The following is a 13507-nucleotide window of genomic DNA, read 5'->3' on the forward strand; positions in this document are numbered from 1 at the left end:
AATAGGGCAAATTGCCTTGTAACTTTTCTATCCATGACTGAGACAGTTTCCCATTCTAGTGCACAGTGAATTTGTACTTACGAGAGTTGTATCCAGTGATTTGGTGGAAAACTGCATTTTAGCTATATGGCTGGAATTAGACCAGAATAAAGGGCATTATGATAGCTGACAACCATGTAGCACTGTTCAGGATAGGCTTATCTTTAACTGCTGAAGAAAAGCAACAGCCTTTTACTTGCCCAAGATAGCCAGTTTCCTTAGCTAGTCATGGACTTTAGAAGGGAGGAAACATTCAGGCATTCATGAATGACGCCTTTCTCTACTGATTCTGAAAGGGCCATCCCATTATTAAAGATTTGCAGTTGGGAATGAGAAAGCTACCCCATTTGGCTTCCTTTTTAAATCTAGCACACCATCTAACATTTCTAGTTTTCCTAAAGAAGAGTTCAAATTCCCTCTGGCTAGTTTTCAGTCTTAATCAAGAAAGCTATGGGCTCATCCCAGCATGATGCCACATAAGGGATAGTATAGAGAAATTAATATGGCGAACAGGCTGCAATCCTATGTATGTTTGCCTAGGAATAAGCCCCACTGAAGACCCTAACTCTAAGACTGAACTTCCAGGTAAGCATGCATGGGATTGCTCTCTTAAAAGGGCCTGCCACTTACTCAGATATACACTGGTCTTAACTAATATTAAATATACTTGTTTCCCTTGTAAGCCCCTTCTTCCTAAATCCCATTTGCACTGTCAGTTCACAACCTAGGGGGAAACCTAGTGTCTGGGTTATGAAATTCTGTCAGGCCCAATTTTAGATGAGTGCTCAACTTTACAGACACATTCATAAACAGTAGCAAATTTCTTAGCCTTGACCTCAACAAGCTGTAGAGAATTGTTGGATTAAAGTGTTACCTAGGACCAGGGAGATGCAGGATGAGATCTTTAGACTTGGCGTGCAATCTCATGCAAGCTTAAGCTGAACAAAGGCAAGGTGAGAACTGCAGGCTTTTCTTCTGTCTAGGCCTGCACAGGACTGGGCCGTTGGTGGCCTTGGTCCTGTCGTGCATGTCCGACCTACCTCACAGCGGTCTCGTGAGGAAAAAACGAAGGCGAGGGGAGAACTCTGTAAGCTGCCTTGAGCCACTTGGAGAAAAAGCAGGCTATACATGCATCATTCCGTAACGATGCTTCTATGCCCGCTGCTTTCGCGCCAAGCCCGCCTGCAACGAGAAGGGAAAAGTTGCACAACAGATCGCCCGGCCGAGACATCCTCTTCCCATTTCCTTTCCGGAAGCGTGCTGGTTGCTATTGGATACCGTGACCGAAAGGGCCGCCGGGAGTTTGTTCTCCGAAGGCCCGGCCTCTTCCTGGCGCCTTCGCATGCGCCACAGAGATAGGAAAAGTGAAGAGTGACACAGCGCCGAGAGCTTGGTGCGCTTGAGACAGACTCCTGTGTTCATCTTTAGCCATAGACATTTCAGGTAGGGATGGAAAACTGTGCAGTTTTAAGACGTAGCCCTTCTGCATCATCATCCAGTCCTAATGAAGTCCTGTCCTACTGCAAATTGGGTGGGCTGTGCTGGGAGGATAAGGGTCTAGGAAGCCCTGCAGTGTAGTTCCCTTTGCAGGTGGGCAAGTTAAGCGTGGTTGAAATAATGTAATGCTGCAGTATAACATCCTCTTGGAGATTGGGGTGGGTGGGAGTCAGTCTGAGGTTGGGAGAATAGCAGGCAATGTAGTGTTGTTCAGTGCTGTTCTTTCCCAAGTTGCAGGTCACAACCCTACAATGTGGCCCACTTCCATTATTCCTGTTTTGCAGGTTGGGCAATCCACCCTGAGCAAGAACTGCAGAATGGTGTGGTGGATTTTGACTGGGGCTACTGGGGATCACATCTTCACCGGGTGACTTTGAGCCAGTCACTGTCCCTCAGTCTAACTTCCCCCACAAGGTATTTGTGAGGCTAAAATGTGGAGAGAGAAGCCATGTACTCTGTTTCAAACTGCTTCAATGATAGTACTGAAACAATAAAGATGACTCTGCCATGTAATCCACTGTCATCTAAGATTAGAAGTGAACTGAGCCTGGTTTTAATTTCCTCCATTTAAATGACCTCTTCCTAGCCAGAATCCAGGGCTCTCACACAAAAAGGCCTTGTAGTGTGTTCACTTTCATTTACAAGTGTTGTGCTTTTAAACAGTTCAGAACTTCAGAAACATCTTTCATGAATCGAGATATTGGATATAGCATGTACCCATTGTTGTTTCTTTCTGTTTGTGGAAGGCCAAGCGCAGCTGTAGCCATCGCAAGAAAACACATCCTTATCCCCCCACCCCCCAATTTCCATGAGCAGTTCTTTCTACTCAAAGGGCAGGCAGTGGAGGAAAGCCAAAAGAATCAGAAGCCAAGCTTTGTATATTGATCTAAAACACATTAAGGGCACTGCCCTATGCACCTTTATACAGAAAAAGCCCTACAACGCCCAATATTCTCAGCCAACATGCACAGGATTGTATTCCAACAATACAACACTATCCATGTTTATTCAGAAGGAAGCTTGTATGAGTTAAATAGAACTTATACTCTGAAGATGCAGTTTAATTCCCATTGAACTCAGTGAAATTTGGTATTAAGTATAAAGAATTGCACTATCAGTCTAATTACTCTGGCCGCTGCTGCTGCTCTCTCCTCTATTAACTATCAAGGATAATTTCCCAGACAGAAGGGTCTACTTTCCCATTCACGTGAGGAGAGGGAAATTGAGAAGGAAACTCTCGCGAGAGCCTTCCTCGCTTCCCTGTTTTCCTGCCGCCTCTATTTCCCATAACACCCCGCGCACACCCAGCCGCCTTCCTTTTTCCGCCATCTTGCTGCCCTGGTGAGTAGCGAGTGGCTGCCTGTCCTCGCCAATATCCGTCGCGTATCGAATCCATCCTGTGTCTTTGGGCCACTGTCGGCCCGGTTTCTAAAAGCCGGGATTCCGCGCTCCCGGCGCAGCTCCTTTGGGGGTGGCGACGCCGTTCCTGGTCCTCGCGGGGGTCGCCTGAACGGAGCGGGGGGAGGGTGGGGGGGAATGCCCGGGATGCGGTGGAGGCTGCGGGGGAGCTGGCCCGGGGAAGAGGCCTTGCGCCAGATGCAGGCAGGGAGTAGCCGCGGAGCTTTGCTTCGGGGCTTTGCCGGGACGGAGACGGCTGCCGTGGCTCCGCATTTGCGCGTTGAGAATGTCGGGCAGCGACTTCATACATGCGCGCTTACCTAGACGGAAATCTGGAAGCCCATCCTACTAGGCAGAGCCGGGAGTGTGGAGGAGCGGGGCCTCAACTGGACCGCAGACTGGGCAGGAGTTAACAGCTCGATCCCCAGCATTCCCAGGCAGGGAACGAAAAAGCGCTGGAGAGCCGCTGCCTGTCAGTGTCGACAACGCTGGCCTAGCTGGAGCGTGGTTCCGTCCAGGTCGGTATAAGGCAGCGTCTTGCGTTCCTCTGCGGATGGGGTGTCAGTGGGGAATGGATCCGCTCTGGTGGCATTCAGTCTTGCGTTGCAGTTGAGAATGGCAGAGGACTGCGTTCCTTGCTGGGACAGAAGGAAGTGTAGGGGTGTAAAGTCTAGCAGTGCGGCTGGCTTTCTCTCTTGAGTTTACGATGGGGACGTAAACCTTGTTTCATGTTAGATGAGCAAAATACTGGTACGCTGCGTGGGGCTGTACTGGGTGGATGCTTTCTGGTTGTTCAGATATTTTGGCCTATAACTTCCATGAGCGCTTGCCATTGGCTATGCTGCCCAGGGCTGAGGAGAGTCCTGGGTGAAACAATCTAAAGGGGCACACATTGTCCACCCCAGATGAGTTTATGAATAACGGGACAAAAAGCTATCTTTAGTGTGACTCTTTCTGTGAATACAACAGCATGGCTTACTGAACTGTGTAAAATCCCAAAAGGGTTGCTATATTGGTTTCTTGCAGTAAAAACAGCACTTTGCACAGGTAAAAACCCTGTGGGATTAGCCCGTAGTCCCATCTGGCATTCTCTGGGCGCAGGGCATCAAGTCAGTAGACCTTTCCCCATTTCTCCCTAGGTATTCTAGGAGTAGGCAAACTGCGTCCCCTGGATGTTTTGGAATACAGCTCCGGTCAACTAACATGGCCAATGATCAGAGGTGGTGGGAGTTGTAGTCCAAGACATCTCACATGCTCGCAGAGTTTGTGTGTTGGTACATGCAGTTATCATTAATATATTGCTAGTGTCATAACTAATTGGTTAGACTGAAGTAACAGTAGACGGTATCCTAGCCTTATTTAACGTTTTTGTTATGTGCTCTTGATTCTGGATGAGAAACTTGAGGCCCTGGGCTGTGTTTGAACCAGAACCTCTTTTCAGCTATCCACCTTTAGCCCTGAAAAAGCATGGTGAGCAATTCCCCTTGAGTATATATACTCCATATATATGTCCACACGGTATACTATATGCCCCGTCTTCCACTCCAGTGCAGTCACAAGAAATGCGTTTTAGGGTGAAGGTCTTTTCAGAGAGAAAACGTGAATGCTTCTTAAAACTTAAATAGCTAACTGTGTGATGCTGGAAGATACTTCTGATTTTTTGCATCTCGTCGTAGAGCAGTTTTATTTCCTGCCAGCTGCCAGCTACTGTTCAGATAAAGCAATTCCATAATCCCATAAATCATCTTGTTTCAACTCTTAAATTTACCTTTAATTTGTTCTGCAGTGCTAAGGGGTGGGTGCTTTTGACCAGTGCTGCACAAGCTAACCTTCCAAGTAGCTGCTCTTTTGGTTGTATCTGCAAGAAGAGTGTTCAGGCACCCAACTGGACCGGCTCTTAAAAATTGGAGGCAGTGTTCCTTGCGGTCAAGTTATTAATGTCATGTACTAGAGATAACACTAAAAGGTGCGTGTTTGTATGTGGTTGGTGGGTGGGTGGGAAATAGAGACTTAGAGTTTGCAAGGCAGAACTATTTTTTTGTCACTTGGAATTGCTTAAACTTTTTGAAAATAGGTGAGCAGTTTGGCTGTTCTAGTGTGGAAGATGAGACTTTCTAATGCATCATCTCTGTGTTTAATGGGAGGGGTGCAGCGTCTCTTTGAAACAGGCCTGCATTACAGCTTGGAAAATTCTGCCCTGGCGAGTATTTCACTCTAGTGGTGGGCGAGACAACAGGATAGGATTGAAAGTGACCACAAATTCCAGCTTTTAAAGCTGCTGCTGCTGCAAATCACTAAGCCATGGAAGAGGCATTTCAGCTTATACAAATGGGGAGAAAACTACAGAAAGTTGGGCAGCTGCTCAGTGATTTGTAGTTGAGGGAAGAGAGTGTGGTCTTCGGAAAACTCCTTGAGAGCTGGATTTTGGCCCTGGGGCCCTGCAGTTCTGGTTTTTACAGCATTCCTGATATAGAATCTACATGCCATTAAATGTACTATTCCTGTGCTGAGCTTGGGCACAAGGCAGCTCTAAACAACTAAGTCCAGGTAACATTGGTGGAAGTAACTTAGGTGCATGCTTAACTTCCCTCCTTTTTTCACTGAAATTGGTGGGCTGGATTGTATCTAGTAGTAATAGTATTTAGTAGAGGTTCAGATTAATAAAAATATTCTTCTGATTTGGCTGTTAAACATCAGGGATTATAGAATGAATTCATTTTGAAGGAAGTTGAGTTTGAAATTAATAACAAGAAAACCTAAAATCCTAAGGTTTGGCACAGTTAAATAAGGAGTACTTGAATTCTTTGCCTGGCTAGTTGAAATTCAGTAAAGGATTTTAAGGCAAGATGCTTTTTTGGAGGTTTGTTTGTGTTTGCTTTTTTAAATTTATAGTCCATAAGCATTAGTGCTGTGCTAAATGTATGCTGAGATCTTTCAGTGTGAACTCTTCATATCTAAATGTAGGTAGGAACTTGCATACAAGCCTTGCTGCAGAGACTTGATTGTGTCTAACAGCTAGGGCAGTTATGTCACCCTCTTATGCTTTACATCATCTGCTCATTGCCTTCACCCCAAACTGCTGGAAGTGAAATTGCTTTGACTTAGGTAAAGAGCCGGATGGGATGAAACTTCCAGAATTGACTAGTTGGTTGACTAGGATGCCATAGGATTCTTCAGAGTTGCAGCCCCAGGATGATAGTGTTAGAAGGCAGAGGGGGAAGGAAGGGGAGGGAGGGCTATTAATTCATAGAACAGTAGATTGGAAGGGGCCAAGAAGGCCATTGGGTCCAACCCCCTGCCAGTGCAGGACAGCAAGTTACACCATCCCACTCAGGTGGCTGTCCAGTTGCTTCTTGAATGCCTCCAATGTGGGGGAGCCCACAACCACCCTAGGTGATTGGTTCCATTGTTGTACTGCTCTGACAGGGAGGAAATTTTTCTTGGTATCTAGCCAGAATCTGGGTTGCCATAATGTAAGTCCAGTATTCTGTGCCCTGCATTCTGGGATTGTCAAAAAGATACCCTGTTCTAACCTCTTTATGACAGTCTTTCATGTACTTGTAGAAGCTGAACAGACCCAGTTTCTCATGGGGCTTTGTTTCCAGTCCTGGAGCATCCTTTTTGTCCTCCTCTGAAGCCTTTCCATCTTTTCTGCATCTTTTTTAACGTCTTGTGATGTCAGAGCAGGGATTCTCAAGGGTAAGCCCTTGCCCCTGGAAGCTGGCATGAAAAGAACTGCAGGCTCCCCCTGCCCTTTTCAGCTGGGCCTCAAATGGGGCGAAACACAGATTTCCAGGAGGCAGGGCAAGGAGGAGGCTGGCGCTGCCGACTTCTGTGGATTCCAGCCTCCTTCCTTACTCCTGCATCTTAAGGATGTGGGACAGCCTCTGTATTCAGAAGCTTATGAGCATCTCCTGCAGGGGAGATAAGGTTGTGCTCAGAAAGATTTGGACTTACTCTCTTTTGTTTTGCAAGTGGAGGTAAGGATGGTTGTGCAGCAGTGACAGATGCTAGTTCTAAAATGTGAGGATTTCTTTCTTTGTTCAGCAGGTGCATGTTGGTGACCTTTTTAATGCACTCCCTCTGTTTTCTACCGCTTCCAGCTATCTGTTAACCAACACCTGGCAGTCACGGATGTACACCAGGAACTTGGTCTCTCACTTAAACATGTATATTTTATCTCCGCAGGCATCATGGTGCGCATGAATGTTCTGGCAGATGCTCTGAAAAGCATCAATAATGCAGAGAAGCGTGGAAAGCGACAAGTTCTCATTAGACCGTGCTCCAAAGTAATTGTCCGGTTCTTAACTGTGATGATGAAGCATGGTAAGTCCATGGAAGCAACTTTGGTGTCATGGTCTGGAAAAGGGCCAGATTCTTGGCCACGTAAAATCAGCTTTGGTTGGAGAAGATGCATCTGAATTTCTGTTCAGAAACTGGGCTGAACTGCTGGGAAGTGTTCTAGCTCAAGAGAACCATTGTGGGCGTGTAGTTGCTTATTGTTTTAGCAAGGAAACAGGATAAAATACTTGGGGTGGGGGAGAGGAATGCTCAGTTTATATTTAAGAAACTAATAACTAAGTTTGTCCCATCAAGATATGTTCAGTGAAACCCCATTCTGCCTTGGGGAAAAATCTGTCAGGAATGGGCTGCTTGCCGAGAGGTAAAACTTGGCACTACAGTTTTTGGCTTGGTGGGCAAGGCAAGCTGAAAATTGTAGTCCCCTGCACTACAGGGGTGAGGAAGAAAGTAATCCTATATGCCTACGATTGTGCAGTTAGATTTATCATTTTAGCATCTAATGAGTGACAAATAGAAGCAACTTGGTTTTTAAAAGCCAGAAGATGTTCCCCGGGTTTCACATAAAAGATGACACATAAGAAAGATTCAAATTTGGAAAGAATTCAAATTTGTCTGGTATTTATTCATTGCCAAGTATGGAAATCCCTGTTGGTACATTCTGTGGGTGGGACAGAATGGGTGGCTTTTCTAGGTCACAGGAAACAAGGTCTGATCAGCAGAGCTGGTACTCGTGCTCACTGAGTCAGTCTGTATGAACATTTCGGTTGGTCAGCAATAGCTAGAGAAGCCACAGTGCCAAAGGAATTTGTGGACAAGAAAAAGAATATTCATCCATGGAAGCCATCCTGCAGTTTTGGAAGTCTTTACTCATACTGCAGCTCCAGCGTTGTGCCCCATAGTTCGTTTCTGTTTGCAAATACTGAAAAGGTGCTGAAATCCTGGTGAGGAGACATAAGATCCTGATTGGGAACTGTGTACTTTTAAGTAATCCCAGCAAGTTGTCACTAAAGATCAGAATCTTGTCTCAAAGAATAATTTTCTTTTGTCCCTAAAATCACTCTTAGCTTATATCATAGTTCAACCAGAAAAGTGGTGCAATAAATCCATCAACGCACCTTGAACAGGGTAGAATTGGTAAACAAACCAGAAGGAACAGTTTTATGATGCTTCCAAAGCTGTGGTTTTACTCACATGTGCCTGGGCAACCCAGGATTTCTAAGCCAAGAGTAAACCCTTGCTTAAAGTTTTCTTACTATCTTGGCTTGTCTGGGGCAGGTAGCCATAATCCTGGTTTGTTGGCCTGCTTGCATGAAGAGAGGGGAGAAGCAGGGGCAAACAGGCTGCGTACACCAGCTCACCACTTGGTCAGAAATAAACACTGTGGCTTATTCAGTCAGGGTTCCTAGTTGACGGGATGGCAGGTGAAGCTGCCAAAGTTTACCAGGTGGTGTTGCAGAACAGTGACTTGAACCCAGGCATTACTGGTCCCAGTTGTGCATTATTCACTGGACCACAGTAGTTCTTCTATCCTTGTAACTTTGACATTGATAAAAGGCCTGGGTGCAATAGTCCAGCAGTCCATGGGAGAAAATGGGTTTCTTTGGGCTGTAGTTTTGGTTCTCAGCTTGGCAGTTGTGTTTACACATTACAGTTTGTAATGCACCAAGTCATGTTCTTTAATCCACAGGCTACATAGGTGAATTTGAGATCATTGATGATCACAGAGCGGGGAAGATTGTTGTTAATCTTACAGGCAGACTCAACAAGGTAGGTGTCTGCTTAATTCTAGCACAACTGAATCTGGGGTGATAAGATTGTTGGATGTATTTAAATTCATCTCAATGTCTTTGGCGACTTGGTTGTGGTAAATGAAGGTGAACTTGGATGGGGGCAGAATTTTTGGCAGGTGATCAGATACCTTATTTGGCTCTACTTTGTTTTACAGACTCTTTAATTCTAGCAGATAGTGCTGTTGTAACATTTTTTATTCTTAGGATTGAGGCTGTGGGAAAGTCCTTACAGTGACCCTCTTGGCCTTCTACCGTTAGTTGTGAAGAAGAGTATTTGGAAGCAGCTTGTATAAAGTATACAGTATAAAGTCCTACCGTAAGGAAACAAGTCTTCTGGGTGTACAGAGAAATCAAAATCTGATGGTTTTAGCTGGATCTCTACCATGACCCTGCCTTGAATCACACAATTCTGCATTCTTAGCCTTGCCAATGATTCTTGGACTTCTAAACATCTGAAAAGCTTAGCATGTTTTTGAGGAACTGGAATGTTTATCTAGCAATGTGGTTGCCTAGAAAAAGATAAGAGGAACAGGCTGTGGAAAAAGTGCTGGTAAACTCATTGAACAATTTACAGCTCTTTGTACTCATCTTAGAAGTTGATTATATTTCATAATGCTTCATACATATGCCAGATAGTGCAATTGTATGTGTTCTTAAAGTGGTAAATGTTAGGCTTTGTATATTTCAGTCCAGGCCTCTGCCCCCACACGCCAGTGACTTCAAAAATAGAATTTTCACGTCGTAGCACCAACATATTATTCCTTGATGAAGTCTGATCCGATGTAGAAAGCAGCATTGCACTCTTGCAATCTTGCTTTCGTATGTTGGTCCTGTTTTTATTTCCTGCCAAGAGGAATATTTTTCACTGCTGAGTTAATTGCTGCAAGAACCTGAAATGATTCCTGTTTTTCTTTTCTTTTTCTTAATGAAGTTCCCTGACACTTGGCTGGAAGACTTTTCCAAAGGTAGTCAGTTTGTTGCATTACGTTCTAAGATAAGCAGCAAATCAGTCATACCCATTCCACACTCAGTTTTCTGTGAATAAAAAACAAAAGTCAACTGAGGGGGTGAAATTCTATTCATTCATGTCAGTGTTTTAAACTATTTCTTATGTCATGATCCGTACATCTAGGTAGCTACATTGATTTGTTTAAGAAGAATGCAGATAGCAAGTAAAGCATATCTGTTGAGACAAAAGTAACAAAATTGGGATTCTTTTGGAGCTTTCCCTCAAGGATAAAAAAATGGAGAGAGCTCTGAACATCTTGCTCTTTCTTCCTCCTTCCCCCTTTTTCTTGTTTTTAGTACGTGTTTTTAGTATTTTTAGTCAGAGGAAGAGCTCTGTAACACTCCAAAAATTGTAGTATTTGTGTCAGTTATTTGGTCCTCTTACAAGTCCAGTGCTACTTAATAATCCAGTGGAAAATAAAGGTGTTTCAGGTCTACTGAGTTTAAGCAGAAATTGCTTTTGGCACTAACAAACATCCGGGCAGGTCAGTTCAAACAAAAATCCTGTTTTGCCTCAAGCTGGCTTCCAAATGGAAACTAGAAATTGGATTTTGGAATAGGTTTGGAATAAGTCTCATTTCTAGGAGGGGGATTCAGTTTGCACTGTTAATTTATTTTTCAGCTGCATGTACCACCCCCCCTTCTTCACTGTTCTTTGAGAAGCTTGGTCTTGTGATACAAGCTATTAGGAAAGCTCGGAGTCCTCATTCTGCCCTGTTCTGGAATTGGGGCCTTCAGTTTTCAGTTAAATTTACTGGCCAGGCTAAAAATGTTAATTGCAGCACATATTTGCAGTTCTCTGCCTTTCCCATGGGAAAGGGCAGCAGGGAGTGTGCCCGCCTGGGCACCTTTGGGCAAAAGCGCAGAGCGGAGCCTTCCTGGAGAGTGTGTTACGCTCGCCAGAGAGTCCCGCAGGTGCCCGCTGATCATGCCGGCTGGAGCCTGCCTCTGGCGCGCAGGGGGGCGCAGCGTGCGTCTCGGCAGAAGCACTGGTCTGTCTGCCGTAGCTGTCGCAGCTGCTTCGTGCAGATTTGGGACTACGGGCTTCTATCAGTAGAGGGCTTCCTTTCACTGTAATGGCAGTTCAGATTAAAAAAGCAAACAAGCCGAAGAGACCAGAGCAGAGGTACTTCTGGTCTGTGGTTCTCTGCTCCAGAAGAAGCTCTCAGGCTGGACAGGAGTGCAGCCACACCCATGGGGATTAGGCGACTGAGAATGTACTGGCAGGACTGTGAAAGTCTGTGCCGTGGGGCTGGTGACAAAGGCTTTAGTCCTTTTCTATCCCATCTTAGACAATGGAAATGGAGGCAGCAAAGGTGGGGTTTCTGGGGGTCTCATCCAGATAGTGGCCCACTTACCCCCAGCACATGCGCCCTCAGGACCCTCTGCACGGTTGCATGAACTGCCCATGAACATTTGTGCCTGGATCCACAGCCCTTTCCTGCTTTCCCCAGGTACTAGAGCACTTTGGTTACTTCCTCACATGTCCTGCTGACTTGGTTAGCTCAGCTGAGTTCATTTATTTTATTTAAAGCGTTTAATATCTCTTAACAAAGCAAAGTACCACCGTGCCTCTGCAAGCAGCAGCCGATCAACCCTCTCCCTCTTTTCCCTTATTTGATAGTGTGGTGTGATCAGTCCCAGATTTGATGTCCAGCTGAAGGATTTGGAAAAGTGGCAGAACAACTTGCTGCCTTCCCGTCAGTTTGGGTAAGTGCCAGCTGGGGAGAACGATCGCTGGAGCTTCCACAAAGGAGATGTTGTGAATTCTGCCTGGGCATCCCTTCCCCGTTTTCAGCTTCGCAGACTGTGTGGGTATTAAAGGCTGTTGATTCTGTGCAGTAGCAAGTATTGTAATGGAAATTCATCTCATTAGATACAGGAGTTCTTATATCTGATCCCTTGTTAACAACTTAAGCTGTTCCTTTTTATAGAATAAGTTTGATCTACATAAAATTTTATTTCCACACTTGTCAGCTAGCTGGCTTTAGAACTGTTTAAATTTGCATTTAGTATTTAAGCAATCTTATTTTCTCAACTGAGGTTAAACTCTTCTTTTCTGAATGTGTATTTTCCTCATCTTTTAATAGGTACATTGTGCTGACAACCTCAGCGGGCATCATGGACCACGAGGAAGCGAGGCGAAAACACACAGGAGGGAAAATATTGGGATTCTTTTTCTAAACTTGTAAAAAAAAGGCATACTAATAAATTGTTCAAATGGACTGTCTGCAGCCAGTGTCTTAAACATTAATTCTTGTTCCGCGGTCACTTGCTGAATGACTAAAACCTTAAAATACTTTCCTGCCGGTATAAAACACCACCCAGGTAACAACAGTATGTTTTCCACTGAACTGTAAGGTGAGCCAAGGGGAGGCCTTACCTGTGAATACCTGTGCTGCTTTAACTCCTTAAAATGGCTCAGTTTGTCTTCTGAATCTTCATGTAGAATAAACTCAGGTGCCTGTACACCAAGGCATTAACAAAAGAATGATCTGCATTGTACGAATGCCTCTGTAGGACGTCTGTGAGCATTGTGCAGTTGCTGGTCTTTATCCTGACACTTGCCTTTACAAAACAAACAAACAAACAAACAAACAAGCATGCTAGTGGGGAGCACAGCTCAGAAACACGTGAGCCGTCCTGTAGCATAACCCAACCCGTTGCTTATATGTACATGGACAAATTACCACTGGCAGATGTGTGCCTGTTTGAACATGTGTGCTTTGGCCAGAATCCTGAGACAAACTTGTCTAGTTGAGGACTTCACAAATAAGTAACGAACGCAGATCTTTGTTAGTAGAAAGATCTGGGCAGGGTGCATGATGAAAACTTGGGTTTGTACGTGTTTTGCTTCGGAGTTTTGGTAGCCGTGTGTGCTTTGAGATGTCCTGCAGAGTCTACCCAGCATGGGAAGGAGTGTCTCAGCAGAGCTTTTCCAGCCACTTAGAGCAGGCTGTGTGGGATCTGAGAGGAAATGGTGCCCACATTCCCCCTGTATTCTGCATAGCTAACTGTATTCTTTATCTTGCTCTCTCGGCTCAGATGGGAGCAAATCGGCACTCCTGCACCGCTTTTCTTAAATCTCTCTTTTTGGCATGCAGCTAGATCACACGTTCCCTGCAGAGTGAAGCAAGTGTTTTTACTACCAACTGCTTCCAAGTTAATTTGGGTATTGCTACACCATGTGGGACTTGGGATACGTAGCCAGATTGGGTTGGATGGAAAAGGCCCGGCCTCTTCCCAGCACATGCCTTCTTTGCTTACCATTATCTAATGATAACGTGTTTTGTGCAATGCCAGCTAGGATTTCTGGCTCGCTTTGCTGCATGGACCTCTGGGAGCTTTCAGTGCCAGAATTCAGGGGTTTGCACTGCCTTTGCAAGCCCGTGCGTGTTTATCAAGGAGCTCCGCAGTGTCATTCATGCCTTACACATACCTGCCTCCCTTTCATCCTACCAACCTTTGGTGTG

The 13507-nt window shown here is 45.1% G+C and overlaps 1 protein-coding gene across 1 annotated transcript; it reads left to right on the forward strand.

Annotated features, from left to right (window-relative positions):
* Positions 1-2787: 2787 nt before the first annotated feature.
* On the forward strand, positions 2788-12259 carry RPS15A (ribosomal protein S15a). The gene is made up of 5 exons (XM_044433630.1): positions 2788-2877; positions 7123-7260; positions 8924-9003; positions 11659-11744; positions 12125-12259. Exons 2-5 carry the CDS (start codon positions 7128-7130, stop codon positions 12216-12218), a joined length of 393 nt encoding a protein of 130 aa, XP_044289565.1. The 5' UTR covers positions 2788-2877; positions 7123-7127; the 3' UTR covers positions 12219-12259.
* The last annotated feature ends 1248 nt before the right edge of the window (positions 12260-13507 follow it).

Source organism: Varanus komodoensis, unplaced genomic scaffold, assembly GCF_004798865.1.
Source record: "Varanus komodoensis strain SLA01 unplaced genomic scaffold, ASM479886v1 scaffold26, whole genome shotgun sequence".
Lineage (NCBI taxonomy): Eukaryota > Metazoa > Chordata > Lepidosauria > Squamata > Varanidae > Varanus > Varanus komodoensis.

Coding starts and splice junctions, on each gene's coding strand:
- RPS15A (XM_044433630.1), top strand. CDS start 7,128: ATGGTGCGCATGAATGTTCTGGCAGATGCTCTGAAAAGCATCAATAAT. Junction 9,004..11,658: donor TTACAGGCAGACTCAACAAG/GTAGGTGTCTGC, acceptor CTTATTTGATAG/TGTGGTGTGATCAGTCCCAG. Junction 11,745..12,124: donor CTGCCTTCCCGTCAGTTTGG/GTAAGTGCCAGC, acceptor ATCTTTTAATAG/GTACATTGTGCTGACAACCT.